This window comes from Leuciscus leuciscus (assembly GCF_965113295.1).
Source record: "Leuciscus leuciscus genome assembly, chromosome: 6".
Classification (NCBI taxonomy): Eukaryota; Metazoa; Chordata; class Actinopteri; order Cypriniformes; family Leuciscidae; genus Leuciscus; species Leuciscus leuciscus.
Window position 1 is genome coordinate 32,409,321 of NC_138730.1, and position 17,932 is coordinate 32,427,252.

General features: G+C 40.1%; 1 protein-coding gene and 2 long non-coding RNA genes across 5 annotated transcripts; 1 reads left to right on the forward strand and 2 right to left on the reverse strand.

Moving 5' to 3' along the window:
• Positions 1 to 2,706: 2,706 nt before the first annotated feature.
• LOC309500447 lies at positions 2,707 to 5,006 on the reverse strand. Its single transcript, XR_014206602.1, has 3 exons — positions 4,834 to 5,006; positions 3,371 to 4,652; positions 2,707 to 3,230 (listed from the first exon to the last, which is right to left on the reverse strand). It is a non-coding gene; the product is annotated as an uncharacterized lncRNA (long non-coding RNA).
• Positions 5,007 to 6,572: 1,566 nt separating this feature from the next.
• Positions 6,573 to 10,123, reverse strand: LOC309500435. Its single transcript, XR_014206586.1, has 3 exons — positions 9,197 to 10,123; positions 7,406 to 9,034; positions 6,573 to 7,249 (listed from the first exon to the last, which is right to left on the reverse strand). It is a non-coding gene; the product is annotated as an uncharacterized lncRNA (long non-coding RNA).
• Positions 10,123 to 17,826, forward strand: LOC309500409 (uncharacterized protein). Of its 3 annotated transcripts, none has more exons than XR_014206568.1 (2): positions 10,123 to 17,106; positions 17,435 to 17,826. XR_014206568.1 is itself a non-coding variant. In XM_082172041.1 (2 exons), the coding sequence occupies exon 2, from the start codon at positions 10,813 to 10,815 to the stop codon at positions 16,915 to 16,917; it is 6,105 nt and encodes a 2,034-aa protein (XP_082028167.1). In that variant the 5' UTR covers positions 10,123 to 10,280; positions 10,609 to 10,812; the 3' UTR covers positions 16,918 to 17,826. The 3 variants fall into 3 exon arrangements, 2 of the variants coding, with proteins under 2 accessions (XP_082028167.1, XP_082028168.1); XM_082172041.1 differs by having other exon boundaries at positions 10,123 to 10,280; positions 10,609 to 17,826; XM_082172042.1 differs by having other exon boundaries at positions 10,123 to 10,280; positions 11,476 to 17,826.
• Positions 17,827 to 17,932: the final 106 nt, after the last annotated feature.

Below are 17,932 nucleotides of genomic sequence, written 5' to 3' on the forward strand. Positions count from 1 at the left end.
TTGTTGTATGGTAAGCTCGTAGTGTTCTGTGACTGTGGGCTGCAGTGCGCAGTAGTACACAGCTGAATCTGCCCAAGCAACATTTGAGATCTTTAGATCCACTTGTTGAAGGTCTTGATCAAATTTGGCAGAAGATCGTGCTATGGTTATGGGTAAGGCTGGACCTCCCTGTGGATAGCTGTAGACAATGAACTTTAGTTTTGATTTTGATCTTCCATATTGTTTGTACCACTGTACATTTAGCACACTTCCAGTGAATTCTTTGTAACTACAGGATATAGTTACATTTCCACCTACAACAGTGCTCTTTATAGGTGAAAGTGGGGAGAGTGCATTTGCCTCTGTCTCACCTAACAAAATAAAATAGTTTGGTTATAGAAGCAGCTCGACTGGAGTCATTAAATAAAATTACATAAGATTCAAATTTAATTCAACATTAATTATATTAATTTAGAGGAAGGACAAATGTGTGTGCATGAGTTTATCTCACCCAGATGGATCCATAAAGTCATAAGTGTGTAAATAAACATAATGGTTGATGTATTGGATGCCAAAGTCATGATGTCTGTTTCATCACATAATATGGGCACCTGCACTTTTGTGAGATCCATTCAAAGACACAAAACTCCACCCTCTGAGTGAGATGAATGTTTCTACATAATTTCTTGTCCTACTCCAGGTCTATATTTTAGATCGGGGTGTTTTACTTCATTACAGGAGCTCTAAATCAAAAAAAAATTTGTTTTCTTTTGTAGCTTTTACTAATAACTTTTCACAGAAGAAGAAGAATATAGGGCACCTTCAGTAATTGTATCTGTTCATTAATATGCATCTTTTATAGGATTATAGCTATGCAAAAGAGATCATATACAACATAAGATTTAATTGGGGGAACATCTTTTAGAACAGGGTCTGTCACTTCAGTAATAGATGAGAAAAAGCATCTGCATTGCCACTTGATTGACAAGTAACAGTTTAATCACTAGAAATGCATGATAGTGGAATGTACTGTATATGATTGCCACATCAACTTTCAGGGCATTTAGATATGATATATTTTAGATATATTTGTTTTCACCTGAAACGGTTTAAACACAGTTTAAAACCGCTCGACCTTTTGCTTAGCTTTCCAGTTATGTACATGTTGTCGTTGAAGTTTTACGCAAATATTTATTTTTAGAGCATTATACAATAAAGACACAGATGTTCATCAGTTAGTTTAGTTGTTTTCCCCTTAATTTTGTACAGGGGTTTTGAGTTTCCTGTCACTGTGGGCTGCAGGGCACAGTAATACGTTGCAGAGTCCGTAACTGAAGCAGAGGAGATCTTCAGATCCACACGATTTTTCTCCTCATTTAATTTAGCAGACACTCCAGGTATTGGAGGGTCAGCTGGCTGCTCAAGATTGGCTTCACTAACCAGAAACAAAAACTCTGGTTTAAAGCTGCTGTATTGACGATACCACAGGAGAGAATCACTGCTGTAAGACCCATTGTATTTGCAGGCCAAAGTGATAGAGTCAGCAGTGCTAACAAGTTCAGATGAGGAGAGAGGCGCTATTCCTTCTCCACTTATATCACCTGAAACAGGCAGAACATCGCAGTTATGTTACAAATTATTAATGTCTAATGATGACTTATTTTTGGAAGGTTTACTTAAAAATGTCACATAGCTTACCTGAAAAGAGAAGAATGAACCAGACATTGCATAGAAACATCACGGATCCTCGCAAGCAGCCCAAACTTTATAACTAAGAGATTCTGGGCACTGTTCCACCAATTGAAGGTTCAAATCTTCTGTAATCTGAGTGAACGCTGCCATCTGCTGTACATTTTATACTATTACTTTACTGATTACTGATTAGTTTGTATTACTAATTACAGTAGCTATTTAAGGACAAGTTTGCCTGATGTAAAAGGTATATTTTATATGAGATACTGTTGATTTTATACCAGTTTATATCAGTGCTATAGATGAAACATAAGCACCACTAATGGCAAGGCTAGTGTGTTATGAGACTTCTGTATGGACATAATGCCACCTTGTGGCTGCAGTAATGAATTTAAATCAATCAGCTGTGAGAGAACAATGTAATCATTCAAGGTACAGCATATTTTGTTGGTCATCTTAAATGTTTTGCTTTCCCAAAGAAACTTTGCATTCTTACGCAAAATGTTCGCGTTCCCCCGAGAAATTTAACGTGCTCTCTCAAAACATTTTAGTTCTTTGTGACCCCACGCAAAGTGTCTTGGGTGAATGCAAAAGCCTTGAAATATATTCCCATCCCATATTTTTTCAACCACCATCCCTTTTGGGGCTCTGTAATTTTTTTAGACTTTATTTATTTTTTATTTTTTTGAAAAACTGTTCACTGAAAGGTTCTTTGGGGAATCCAAAAATGGTTGTTCTATATATGGCATTGCTGCAAAAATCCCTTTTGGGACCTTTATTTTTAAGAGTGTAAGGGTGTTGTATGAGGGTTTTGAATATAGGCAACCAGTTTATATAAAATAAAGTTGTTGGGCACAAAGAACTTTACTGTTACTTTACTGGACCACCAAATCCACAATTTTGTCCAGAAAGTTTAGCTATCTTTCTTTTTATAGTGAAAGAGATTTGAAATGATGTGAAAGAGATTAAAAATGAAGAAAGACAAAATAAAAGGGTGACCAGGTACAGGACAAAATACATTCAAATTCCCTTTATTCATTCATGTAAATGTAAACCTAAAATCTTGCCCACAAAGTATTATCTATTCGTTTTACCATGCACAGCATTAATGTGATGTTTATGTTAAAATGTCCATTATTTTATTATTTTATTTTATTATTATTTTAACAAACATGAGTCTATGATAAAAGACAGATATTATATTCTCTCTTTCTTTAGGTTTTTGTACAGTGATGATGTGTTTCCTGTCACTGTGGGCTCCAGGGCGCAGTAATACAGAGCAGCGTCTGATACTGTAGCAGAGGAGATCTCCAGATCCACACGTTTTTCACTCATACTCATTTGTCCATCCATTCCAGGGATTCGGGGAACTGCATATGTTACATGTTTTGAGGATGACTCCAGGACGAGGAGCACAAATTCAGGCTTGGAACCAGGATACTGTCGATACCAATGCAGACTGTTTGCACTGCCATTATATTTACATGAGAGAGTGACCGGCTTCCCCTCAGTTACATGCACATTGTTCTGCAATGGTCTTATTGACTGCGCAAATGTATCTGCATATAGAAAACATTCAAGTTAGGAAGAATAACAAGATGAAGGCGTTCAGAAAATGTAAATCAAATAGCAAATAAATACTATGAACTTGCATAAAATACAATTAATTACTATTCCAGTTTTAAACAAAGCCACTTACATTGCATTACTGAAAACACAAGCAGAGAGCACAGGAGCATCATCTTGAACCACGAATGAAAACTGCAGACAGAATTGTGAGATTTTTGTGAGATCCTTCAAAGCTCCACCCAAAACAATCAGTGAAAGCATTCAGAGACATAGCGCTATCTTTATCAGATTTAGTTTGGTCTTGAAATAAGATTGACACAAATACTATTTCATTAACTGAAGAATGATTTTTAAAAAATGAGGCTAGAATTCTATAATTAAATCAAACTTTTCTGAAAATGCCAAGCTTTGCAAGTGTAAAATCTTCCTCTTTTTTTTGTTTGAAAGCAAAAAATATATATATTTATTATTATTATTATTTGTACCTTTCTTTCAAACTTTCAAAAAAAGAGAAAGTAATAAAGTATTATATGTTTAAGTCAAAGATCCAAAATCTTTAGTTAAGTGTATGATCACAACAGTGACGTTAAACCAATACTATTAGATTATATGGAAGGCTAAGAACACATGATAATGTCTTTCATTTTAATTATATTATAGTCTTACAAGACATTTAAAGTCTCCATAAAATCAAAATGGACAATTCTGTTTTTTATTTAATTTAATTTTTTTAATGAATATTGCAATATTTATTATATATGATTCAACTGTGCACATATTTTTTTATTTATTTATGTGTCCTCATAATCTTTAATCAAAATAACTTCGCCTTCTTGGCAAGACATCTCTTGCCATCTCTGATGAGGTGTTTTCTGACGTGAGGGCGGGACAACCTGTCACTCACATGAGATCACAGCAACAGCAAACCACAAAGATCCATCCAGTCAATTTCCAATGGATTAAATCAAATCTCGCCCTACATTTTTTAAGTTGCTACATCACTCAGAGATGCATCACAATACTGAAGAAAAGTTGTATGCTGACTTTAACATTAGTTTAACATTGCTCCTCATAGAGGTTTTTGTACAGTGTGGCTGTTCTTCCTGTCACTGTGGGCGCCAGGGCGCAGTAGTACAGCGCTGAATCTGTGACTGCAGCGGAAGAGATCTGCAGATCTACCTGTTTCTCCACCTTATTCACACTGGCATTCAGTCTTGGGAAACGGGGTTCTGCATGTGTTACACTGCCTGATTCATAAACAAGAAGCAGAAACTGAGGTCTGGATCCAGGATATTGTCGATACCACTGTAAAGTACGTACTTGGCTATCATATTTGCATGAGAGAAGGACTTGCTCTCTCTCAGTGGCTTGTTTTGTGGTCTGCAATGGTATTATTGACTGGCCAAAGGATTCTGCAAATAGAGCATGAAAAATAGTCATAAAAAAAAAAGTGTCATTATCTATAATCTGAACAGTTATGAATTTTTTTTTTTTTTTTACTATGTATTTACATAAATAAATAGTCATGTTTTTGTAAATATACAAGAATTCAAATAGTATTAAATAATGAAGAAGTTACTTAATTCTACTCACCCTGAATGGCTAATAGTACAAGTAGGTAAAAAAGCGATCTCATTTTTGCACTGCTGAAGAACTGAAATCATAAGAGATGAATGCCAACTCAATCTCTTGAAGCTCCACCCACATATCTCAGTGTGATTATGATTACACAAAACATGTCATACATGGAAGAATGTGAAATACATTTTGGCTATATATATGAATATATAGATAGATAGTTCATAGTCTCAGAAATATTGATAAAGGTCAGCAGCTGTTAAGGAGACAATAATAAGACTTGGTTTTAAAGCAGTCGATTTGGTCAGTCACACTTTTAAATATATTTCAGCTTTTCTATAGTTGTGATGCTGTGGCGGAGACAAGGAGAAAGCGGGATCCAAATGCAGTGTAATTTATTAAATAGACTCTAGACTTTACAAACATAGATTCCATGAACATGACTCAGGACAGGATCACCAGGAACAGCACTCAACAATGAAACAAGAACTCACAAAGACTGAACTCAAACACAAGGCTTAAATACAAGGACAAACAAGCTAAACAAGATAACAAGGGGGCGTGGTCAATCTGAAACACCTGGGGAGACTAATCAACATAATGGGGAACAGATGAACACGGGACATGACAGAGGAACACAGACCTGAATCATTACATAGTAAACTTACAAATTCGCACTCCTTGTATCATTTAAGTAGTTTTGTGGGGTGCGGACTGGATTGATTCCATTAGCTTCCGAACAAATGGGTTTTTGGGGTGCGGACTGATGGGGCAGTGAACCCGAGGTTACCCCGTGAGTCAGTCCTAGAGCTCCTCCTGTCTGATTTTAGGGGAAAATCGGGTCCATCGGAGACGTCCAATAGATTTATTAGGCGTGCCAAAAGAAAAAACACCACAGACACAGTGTAATCACCATGGGAAAATCTCAGAGTAAAACTGGGAGTTGTGAAAAATATGATACACCGGTGAAGTTTATCTACTTTTTACTCTTTTAATTCATTTTATAACTGTATTATATATCTCTTTTAATTTCTTTTATAACTGTTTTAATTTTCCTTACTTTTATTTTGTGATTATTTTAATTCCTTTCTGTAAAGCACTTTGAATTGCCATAGTGTATTAAATGTGCTACAGTATATAGGCCTAAATAAACTTGCCTTGCATATAAGCAATGAATTACCATATTTAAAGCAGGGCCATGGAGTTTAAAGGGTTAGTTCACCCAAAAATGAAAATTCTGTCAGTAATTACTCACCCTCATGTTGTTCCAACCCCATAAGACCTTCGTTCATCTTCGGAACACAAATTAAGATATTTTTGGTTAAATCTGAGAGCTATCTCACTCCTCCATAGGCTTCTAAGTGACTGAAACTTGCTGGCCCAGAAAAGTTATTAAAGTGAGATCGTTAATATAGTTCAAGTGACTACAGTGGCTCAATCTTAAGTTTATAAAGCGACGAGAATACTTTTTGTGCGCAAAAACCCCCAAAAATAACGACTTTATTCCACTATTCATTTCCTTCTCTCTGGGCCTCGTAGTGTTTTAACGCAGCGCGTCTGTGTTGCACGTCACCAAGTAGGCTCACTATTGGCCGACGCTGGTCATGTGTGAGATGCGTGTGGCGTATAACACAGACGCGCTGCGTTAAAACACTACGTGAAATAACTCGAGGCCCAGAGAGAAGGAAATGAATAGTGGAATAAAGTCGTTATTTTTGTTTGTTTTTTTACACAAATACACTGCAATACACAAAAAGTATTCTCGTCGCTTTATAAACTTAAGATTGAGCCACTGTAGTCACTTGGACTATATTAATGATCTCTTTAATAACTTTTCTGGGCCAGCAAGTTTCAGTCCCTTAGAAGCCTATGGAGGGGTGATCCAGCTCTCAGATTTAATCAAAAATATCTTAATTTGTGTTCCGAAGATGAACAAAGGTCTTATGGGGTTGGAACAACATGAGGGTGAGTAATTACTGACAGAATTTTCATTTTTGGGTGAACTAACCCTTTCAGAAGATAGAAATTGTTTGAAAGTGATTTAATTTCAACACCATTCATTTATTGCATATGGAGTGTGGTTGGAGGTTTTTGTACAGTGTTGATGTGTTTTCTGTCACTGTGGGCTGCAGAGCGCAGTAATACAGAGCAGAGTCTGATACTGTAGCAGAGGAGATCTCCAGATCCACTTTCTTATCTCCCATGTTCATGTTGCCATCCAGTCTAGGAATTGGGGGATCTGCATATATTACAGTCTTCTTGGATGACTCAACGACAAGGAGAAGAAATTCCAGTCCTGATCCAGGATATTGTCGATACCAAAGTATATTCTGTACACTGACATCATATTTGCATGAGAGAATGACTATTTCCCCCTCAGTAACTTGTGTTCTGCCCTGCAGTGGTGTTATTGTCTGTGCAAAACATTCATCTGCAAAATGTGTAGAACGTATTCATCAAAAATAATGATAATTGTCAAAAGTCATGGAAAATTGGTGAATCACAAAATCAGATATTTGACATTAACAGGTGCATTATAGTTATATAGTTCTAAATATATTTATATTTAAATCAGTCTCTTACATACCCTGTATTACTGTCAGCAGAAGCAGAGAGCACAGGAACATCATGACTGCACTGTAAAACCTGAATGAATATTGAGAAATGACAATTTCTCTTGAATGTCTCTGAAAGCTCCACCCACACATCTCATCATCTGAGGGTTCAATATTTAAATGAAACTGGCCAGGAGAAATGAATGGGAAAGAAACTATGAGAAAAGAATGCATGCTTTTATTTGGGTGTGATCACTTTGTGAAACCAATGCTGAAAATTTTTAAGTATACAGGTTTTTTATTTTTTTATTTTTTTATCACATTCAGTTAGACTTTCTTCTTAAAAATGTTCTGTAGAGAGTTGAACAATGTAAATTTAGCACTTTTGCAAAAAAAATAAAATAAAAAATAAATAGACAAACATAAAACTGATATAAAATGTCAAACCACAAACATTGTGATTTACATAGTGCTTGTTTTGGGTTTTCATTTATTTTGTTCTGAGATCACAGTAAAACTACAGAGGACATTTAAATAGAGCTTTTTTTTTTCAGTGAAATTAGACACCATCACTGTTTTTTAACCAACATTTATAAATAAATTCCTTATTGTAGTAATAACTATATGCTTTAGATAATGCTATATATCCGATTATTAGCTAATTCCTTTCTTAATTCCTTTTAAACAGGTTAATGAAGCATTGTTAATCAACCAAAATTTGACAAAAAAAGTTTGCTATTATATAGATTCAATATTTTTAGATTTTTTACAGTAGTGAATGTTTTTCTTAAAAACAATGTAAGTACATTTCTAATCACGTTATCTCAAATTATCTCTTTTTGAAATATAGCGGATGTATAGCGTTAACGTACATGTCTATTTTAGTTTCAGACACCTGCAGGTGTTACCCAAAACTCATCATGTCCTAATTTATCTGTAACCCAAATCAGGTTTGGTGACTTCTCTGCTCTTCAAAGACAGCACTAGTATAGACAGAGATGGATATCAGTTCTAACTAGAACTGTGCTAAAAATAAGTTATTCTTGAACAAGAAGCAGCAGAGTGACAACCTAAACTTATATGATTAGGAAATGCAGCTTTACAACATTTTACTTTGTACAATAAAATCAATAAAAAAATTAAAAAATTAAAGCACAGCAATGCACAAATTCACCTGAATTGATTTAACAGTGGTTAGTATATGCAAAACACGAAATTGTGTTATATAAAATAATGAGAGTTTTTTTCAGAGAAACATATGTTTATCTATTTTGTTTAAAATATGGAGTACAGTGCTCCACTTGTTAAATACATTTCTCTCTGTTTTAAGTTTTTGTACAGCGTAGTTGTGTTTCCTGTCACTGTGGGCTTCAGAGCGCAGTAATACAGAGCAGAGTCTGATACTGTAGCAGAGGAGATCTCCAGATCCACACGTTTTGTATTTTTATAAATTTTTGGCGTTAAACGCTCTGGTATGGTTTCACTTATCAAGCCACTTTCATAGATGTAGAGGAGGAACTTTGGTGTAGATCCGGGATATTCAATGTACCACTGGAGAATATCAGGTACTCCACTGTAGTTACATGTGAATTTTACGCTTTCACCTTCTAAAACTTGTTTTTGTGAGTCATGAGACGTTATCATGTTTGTCAGGACGTTCCCTGTGAGAAACAATGAAATAAAATGAAACAAACAAGATGTAAAATTGCACAGTAAAATAAGAAGCATATTTATTCATTTAAATATCTGTTAAAAGCAATTCTGATCAATACAATTATTATATAATTGAAGTAATTAATTCAGAGAAATTAATCAATACTCACCTATATGAAGAACCAAAATTACAAAGACAGAGAGGCACATGTTGGTTGTTGCTCTTACAAAGAGTGACAATGATGTGATTCCATTCAGAAAACAAGCCATGCAAAGTCAAGTCAAACTAATCAGAGAGCTCCACCTCTTGACACAATGATGTACTGTACCTACTGGGAGGGAAAAAAGCATTGATACTGAAATGATCCTAATGTTGAGTTCTCATTCATCTGTGACAGGAGCTGATGCACAGGCTCTTTGATCATGACAACCAGATTCACCATTGTTAAAACAGAATATAAAGATCAATAGGGAGATTTTCAGACTAAGCACTAAAAATAAACCACACTGTATATACAGTAACTACAAAAACTTGCAACATATTGGATATATTCAGTGTAAACAAACAAGAATTGGGGCAAGGAATGTTAAAAAAAAGTAGAAAGGGGAAAAAGGCAGCGACAATGCACATGCATATTTTTTTTTACTCATTTGTAAATATAAATCCTGCATTGAGGGCATAGAAAATATTTTTATTCATCAGATATTTTAAAATGTGTGCTGGGCTGTGTGAAATTAAAATCTCTGCTTATGTATCTGAATATCATTGTCAGATTTATTACTTAGCTGTGCACAAAGAGAGAAATGAACAGCGAAACAATTCGTTTTAAGTTCAATTGTAACAATAAATCGTGTCACAAAATATCACAATAAAAAAATGCAACAATATGTATCATGGATAGCGCTAATATGTATTGTGGATAGTTCACCCAAAATAAAAATTACTGTGTGAGAAGAAAATCTAAATCTAGTGTCAGTACTTTATACTGCTACATATAATGTTGAATACAATATATAATAATGCAATGGGGGAATATTTGTGGGTCTTGAAAATACAAAATGTCTATGTTACCAGTAAAAAGTGGCCTACATTATTTTAAAATTGTCAGAAAGTCCGTCCCGGAACGGAAAATATGCAGTGGTTCATGACGGACTGATTTAAGAGTTGTTACTTCCTTCCAGCAGACTGATGCAATAGCCAGGTCCAGCCGTGCTTCCTGATATTGTTCAATGTTGTGCGTTCATGCAACAAATGTGAGTAGTTATTTGAACATTGTTTAGTCAACGCTTTGTATTTGTTATATTTGTCAGATGTTTAGCAAATGGCGATTGAGATATGCAAACGACGATCGCGGCGCGATCGCGGATAGCCGCTAATCATATGATCAGACACCTGCTGTTGTCATTATATGCTGCTTTATGCTGTATATTGGAGTTTATCGGATAATTTAATGTTTATTGTTATCTGACAGTTGAGTATTCAATTATGATGACTGTTTAGTCGTTTGTAGATACTTGGTGAGGTAATTTGTGTACAGTTACATTGTATTCATATTATATTCCTGTATTTATATATTTACAGACCACAACACAACGTGATAGTCACTTACTGCCTGACAAGTTATTAAAGAGAAGTTTATGAAGATACTTCCCCTGTCCTTGATTCTCTTACCGGAATCACTGTCCATAATTGTCCGCCTACCGAACTGTAAATTACAAAGGTTGCCAGAGGTGCGACTCTGCAACAAATTGGTCCTTCGAGCCGGATGTGGCAACAGTAAACAGTATGGACACAGCAGCTAGCGATGCATCAGAGACAGTGGATAGACCTAAGAGACAGAGTAAACTGCCTTCTCATCTGGGTGACTATGAGGTTGGCTATATACCTCCTGTGGACCCTCCTCCAACCGCTTCTTCTCGCTGTCACAGCCAACATAAGAGCCAATCGAGGAAGACGTCCCATAGTAAAGCCAGTTCTCGTTCCGGATCCAGTTGTCATTCTATTGTCTCTGGTGTGAAAGCTACATCTGCACTCACAAGCAGCCAGGCAGCCATAGTGGAGGAGAAAATAAAACAGCGGCAGTACAACGACCTACTTCAACAGATGGAGGAGGACACACTGGCAGAAATAGAGTACCAGAGACTACAAACCCAAGCTAAAGAGGCTCAACGTGCTCAGGAAGAGGCTCTCATGGCGAAGGAGGCCTTATCTAACCAGTTAGAACGACGACGCAAGCTGAAAAAGGCAGAAGCAGATCTGGAAGTGGCCAAGCTGGTGAGTTCCCTGCTCAGCCAAGACAAAAGTTTGACGGATTCAGAGCCTCAAGTATCACCAGACACAACTGGGCCACCATCACAGTTCCATCCTGCCAGCTCAGCCCACTCACCTGTATTGCAACAGTCTTCCTGCTCCCCATCTTCCATGCAGATCACACAGCCAGTTCCAGAGGCACAGAGCACATTAAGGGACATACGCACAGTTCAGTCTACACCCAAGCTACCTCATTTGGCACTACAAGCGACTATGCCTGCACAAGTTCCAGCTCTCACAGCACAGTTGTCTTCATGTGTAGTCACTCAATTCCAAGGGAGACCACCCATCGCATATTCTGGGGAAAACATGTCACCTGTCCCACAACAGCTCAGCCCAGTCTCAATGCCACTACCTCAATGCAACCACATGCAAGCAGCAGCCACCCGATTTGTGACACCACACACAGATAGTGTTCTGATATCGCAGCCTGTACTTCCTGTTGCAACCATTGTATCAACCTCAAATGTGAATACTCCGTTGGTAAGCCAGGTAGCCCCACCTATTAATCAGAATCGGATTTTTCCTGCCTCTCAGCAGCGAGTGACAGTCTCATCTAACACACCCATCGGCCCTCAGCCTCATCCACATCCTACTGTTCCCCAAACTGGTTACTTACCTCAACCCGGAACAGAGCTTCTCATGGCAGCAGCCTATGGTATCCCTCGGCCCACACTACCAGTGTTTGAGAGTGGCACAGAAAGTGATTTTGCTTTGTTGAAATTGGCCTTAGACAATTTATTAAGTCACCATACTCACATCAGCGAGCAGTACAAATACCAAGTGTTACTGAGCCACCTTAAGTTTGCTAGTGCTCAGCAGTTGGCTAAGGCATATATGCACCACCCACAACCATACACAGCAGCCTTGCAAGCTTTGCAAGAGAAGTATGGTCAGCCCAGACAGCTTGTGCAATCAGAATTAGGTGCTATTATGAGTATTCCACCGCTCAGAATGGGTGATACCAATGCCTTTGATTCATTTGCCTTATCTGTGCAATCCCTAGTGGGCATGCTGAGAACGCTGGAGGGACAGTACGGATATGAGCTGATGTGTGGTTCTCATGTGGACCGACTTTTGGGAAAGATGCCACCCGCTTACCGAGACAGCTTTGTAGAATACTGTTTGAGCCGTGGTATCCTTCAAACTGGTACAGATCGAACCTACACTCTTCCTGACTTAGCGACTTGGTTACAAACGAAGTCACAAGCGAAGCGCATCTCAAGCCGAGCTGCTGCCATGTTTCAGTTTGACACAACAAAGTCATCTGTGAGGAGTAAAGGAACTCCATATCATCGAGAGCGCTCAACACCTGTACTTCTGACATCCGAGAAAGTTGCCAAGCCCTCTGAACTGGCCCAGACTAAAGCCATTTCCAAGCCAAAGCCTTACTGTCCTCATTGCGACAACCAAGATCACTTTCTTAACTCCTGTGATAAATTCAAGAGGTTGACCACCACCCAGATTGTCACCTGGATCACAGAGGGTAAACGTTGTTGGAAATGTGGTCGAAATCATCCAGTGGACTCCTGCAATCTCAAGCGGCCCTGTAAAGTCTGCAAAGAACTGCACCTCACTGTCCTACATGATTCTGTCAAAGATACTTCCAGAGCAGTGCTTATGGTGAGTTTGCCATCCACACAAATCTATCTTGACAGACCCAACCGCTCACAGAAAGTTATGCTTAAGGTTGTCAAAGTCCTCTTGCACAGTGGTGGCCAAACAATAGAAGCCCATGCTGTTCTAGATGACGGCTCAGAAAGAACAATAATTCTTCCTCCAGTAATTCAGCAGCTTAGGCTGAATGGAACCCCAGAGGTTCTTTCTCTTCAGACAATCCAACAAGGCCATACCAAACTTGAAGGGGCCACAGTAACCTTGGAGGTTTCCCCCATCACAAAACCCACAGAAAGGTATGTCATTCGTGATGCCTTTACTGCCTCTGCCTTGAGTCTTGCTGAACATAATTACCCAGTGGCAGCACTCCAGAAAGCATATCGCCACCTGAAAGGTCTACCCTTACAGTCTGTAGACCAGGTGAAACCCTTACTCCTCATAGGGTCTGATATGCCACACCTCCTGACTCCTATTCAGCCAGTACGTAGAGGAGCTGAAGGTGGCCCCGTTGCCATATGTACCAAGCTTGGTTGGGTATTGCAAGGCCCAATGTGTCCGATTCAGCCCCCTAGAGGCCAGCAACAATGCCTGCATCTAATGACAGCCCCAGCACGTGATGAGCTGTATCAACATGTGGAGCGCTTGTGGCAAATTGACACCTTGCCATACAATGAAAAGCTGATCACAAGATCAAAGCAAGATCAACACTCCTACAACCTCCTGCAATCTTCTACGGTCAGAGTAGAAGTAAATGGTGTCCGGCGGTATGCTACTCCGCTACTAAGGCGTACTCCTATCACCTTGCTCTGTGCAGGCAAGGAGGCTGGGCTCCCCAGTCTCAGAAACACTGAGAGAAAACTGGCCAAGAATCCTGAGCAAGCTCAAACATACTGCTCTGAAATTCGGAAGCTTGAATCTGAAGGCTACATTTCCAAGATAACACCAGAGGAGGCAGAACAGTCCACAGAGTCGTGGTTCATTCCGCACCACATGGTGCATCATAATGGGAAGGACCGAATAGTCTTCAACTGTTCCTTCCAGTACAATGGGCAAAGCTTGAATGAACAACTCCTTCCGGGACCAACACTGGGACCGTCTTTGTTAGGTGTCATACTGCGGTTCAGACAGCATGCAGTTGCAGTGAGTGGGGACATAAAAGGCATGTTCCACCAAGTACGTTTGTTACCTGGTGACAAGTCGTTGCTGCGATTCATCTGGAGGAACATGGATAGGGAGGCTGACCCAGACATCTACGAGTGGCAGGTGCTGCCCTTTGGTACGACCTGCAGTCCGTGTTGCGCCATTTATGCCCTTCAGTTTCATGCCCAGGAACACCAAGACACCATGGCTGGTTTAGCTGACATTGTGGAGAACTCATTCTACGTCGACAACTGTCTTCACAGTACTCCCCACCAAGGTGAGGCCAGGGCCATCATAGATGGGTTGCGTCAGTCCTTGTTAAAGGGAGGCTTTGAGATCAGACAATGGGCGTGCAATATACCATCAGTTCTCAAACACCTCCCATCGGAAGCCAGATCAGCTAGTAGCGAGTGCTGGTTGTCTCAGAGTAGCACTGACATGCAAAAACCTACTCTCGGCCTACAATGGAATTGCCTTGATGACACCCTCGGGTATAAGAATCGAATAGCAGAGCCTGTCCAGCCCACCATGAGGAATCTATACAAGACGTTGGCAAGCCAATTCGACCCCCTGGGTTTTATAGTCCCATTCACCGCAAGGGCTAAGACTCTTATCCAGGATCTCTGGAAACACAACCTTAGCTGGGATGACCCTATCGAACCCCTACACCTGCGTGAGATATGGTCCAAGTGGGTTGCAGAGCTTTCCAGTATCACCAAAATACACTTCCCTCAAACTTATGCGTCTGGCGGTGCTGACACTCCTTCCACGGTTCGGGAACTCCATGTCTTTTGTGATGCCTCAGAGAGGATATATGGTTCCGTGGCCTACCTTCGGATTACAGACGACTGTGAGAAAGTCCATGTCACCTTTGTACTAGCTCGATCTAGAGTGGCTCCTCGTAAATCTCTATCTATGCCCCGCTTAGAGTTGTGTGCTGCACTTTCTGGAGCTCAGATGGCCAAAGTGATACAGACTGAACTGACTATTCCCATACACCACGTCACATATTGGGCTGATTCAACTACGGTGCTGCATTGGTTAAAATCAGAATCCTGCCGATACAAGGTCTTTGTGGGGTCTAGAGTAGCAGAGATTCAGACTTTGACAGATGTTTCCAGATGGAGGTATGTTGACTCTGCTCGAAACCCAGCTGACCATATTACTAGAGGTCTTACCTTGGCCGAAATAGCAGGTCCTCACCAATGGAGATCTGGGCCATCCTTCCTGACCGAACCACAGGATATGTGGCCGTTGACACCCAGTACGGAGTCAGCACCTGACCTGAGCGAGATGAGAAAAGCATCCTTTGTTGGAGCAGTCACTGTCACTCCCAGTCCAGTGCCTTCAGACCTCAGTCAATTCAAAACCTGGAACGAGCTAGTTCAAGCTACTGTTGAGTCCTGTAATGGGGCGGCCAACATCACCGCCTTTGAAGCCTCAATGTATATACAGGCTGAAAAGCTCCTCCTAGCACAGTCACAGTTTGATTCATTCCCGGAGGAATTCAGAGCTTTGAAAGCTGGAAAGCCTATCCCGACAGACAGCCGATTGGGTTCTCTCGCCCCAGAGTACGACGAAAATACTGGTCTAATCAGAGTGGGTGGACGACTTCGTCGTGTTGAAACCCTGCCTTCTGATATCATTCACCCGATCGTCCTAGATCCTCAACATCAGGTCACAAAGCTACTCATCCAAGACATAGATCAGCAACTCCATCATCCAGGTGCAGAGCGAGTGCTAGCAGAGCTACGTCGTAGATACTGGGTGCTTAGAGGCCGTGAAGCTGTGCGCAAACACCAGCATTCCTGTCAAAATTGCCAGTTTTGGCGCGCCAAGCCACAGAATCCACAGATGGCCGACCTTCCACCATGTAGGCTACGTCTGTTCAAGCCACCATTTTACTCCACTGGCGTAGACTGCTTTGGGCCTTTTCGGGTGAAAATAGGCCGGCGCCAGGAAAAGAGATGGGGAATCTTATATAAGTGCTTGACAACCAGATGTTTACATCTCGACCTCCTTGAACACCTGGACACAGACGCCTTCCTCCTTTCTTTACGACGATTTATAGCCCGTAGAGGAAAGCCTTTCGAGATTCTATGTGACAATGGCACTAACTTTACTGGAGGCGATCATGAGTTAAAGGACTCCTTTCGTCGAATGGCTCCTGAGCTGCAGGAACAACTGGCTAAACAGCAGATGCAGTTTCGCTATAACCCACCAAGTGCCCCCCACTTTGGCGGAACATGGGAGCGGGAGGTGAAATCAATTAAGACTGCCTTGCGAGTCATTCTACGGGAACAATCCGTGCCCGAATCTGTACTACAAACATTGCTAGTGGAAGTTGAGGGCATACTCAATTCCAAGCCCCTTGGCTATGTCTCATCGGACATTGCAGACCTGGATCCTGTTACTCCGAACCTGTTACTCATGGGACGTCATGATGCTTCATTGCCACAAGTCCTTTATGACTCAGACGAACTCTTGGGTAAACGCAGGTGGAGACACAGTCAAGTATTGGCCGATCAGTTCTGGACTGCTTTCATTCGTTGTTACTTACCAGAACTACAGGGTAGACAGAAATGGAGATCAGATGGTAAAGAAATTGCAGTGGGACAAGTGGTACTCCTAATCGACCATCAACTCCCACGAGCACTCTGGCCTGTGGGTACCGTGACAGAAACCTATGCCGGGGCTGACGGGAGGATTCGGACAGCCAAAGTTCAAGTCAAAGGCAAGATGTACACACGCCCTGTCGTGAAGCTGATTCCACTCCCTCCAATGAGGGATAATGATACAGACCCTTCTGACGGCCTTTCTTAAGGAATACAATTATCCTGACTGATAATTGGGGGCGGCTATGTCAGAAAGTCCGTCCCGGAACGGAAAATATGCAGTGGTTCATGACGGACTGATTTAAGAGTTGTTACTTCCTTCCAGCAGACTGATGCAATAGCCAGGTCCAGCCGTGCTTCCTGATATTGTTCAATGTTGTGCGTTCATGCAACAAATGTGAGTAGTTATTTGAACATTGTTTAGTCAACGCTTTGTATTTGTTATATTTGTCAGATGTTTAGCAAATGGCGATTGAGATATGCAAACGACGATCGCGGCGCGATCGCGGATAGCCGCTAATCATATGATCAGACACCTGCTGTTGTCATTATATGCTGCTTTATGCTGTATATTGGAGTTTATCGGATAATTTAATGTTTATTGTTATCTGACAGTTGAGTATTCAATTATGATGACTGTTTAGTCGTTTGTAGATACTTGGTGAGGTAATTTGTGTACAGTTACATTGTATTCATATTATATTCCTGTATTTATATATTTACAGACCACAACACAACGTGATAGTCACTTACTGCCTGACAAGTTATTAAAGAGAAGTTTATGAAGATACTTCCCCTGTCCTTGATTCTCTTACCGGAATCACTGTCCATAATTGTCCGCCTACCGAACTGTAAATTACAAAGGTTGCCAGAGGTGCGACTCTGCAACAAAAATATCTAATCAGTGACAGAATGCAAGCATATTTGTCTAAAATAATTCTGTATTTTCAGCTTCAGAATCATGAATATTTTTATTTTGGTGTCACTATTATCCGTTATGGCACTGGGAGCTGCACCAAGTCAAAGCCTATTCATTTACACCCACAATGTAATATAAAATTTAGCATTTTAATCAACAGTAATTATTTTGTTTACCTTTTATCAAATGTCTTGGAGTATCGTAATAATGTCGTATAGTGAGTTCAGTATCGTGATATGTATTGAATCGTGACATAAGGGTATCGTTGCACCCCTAGTTTAAAGTCAATACATTTGGACCTCTC

Coding starts and splice junctions, on each gene's coding strand:
- LOC309500409 (XM_082172041.1), top strand. CDS start 10,813: ATGGACACAGCAGCTAGCGATGCATCAGAGACAGTGGATAGACCTAAG.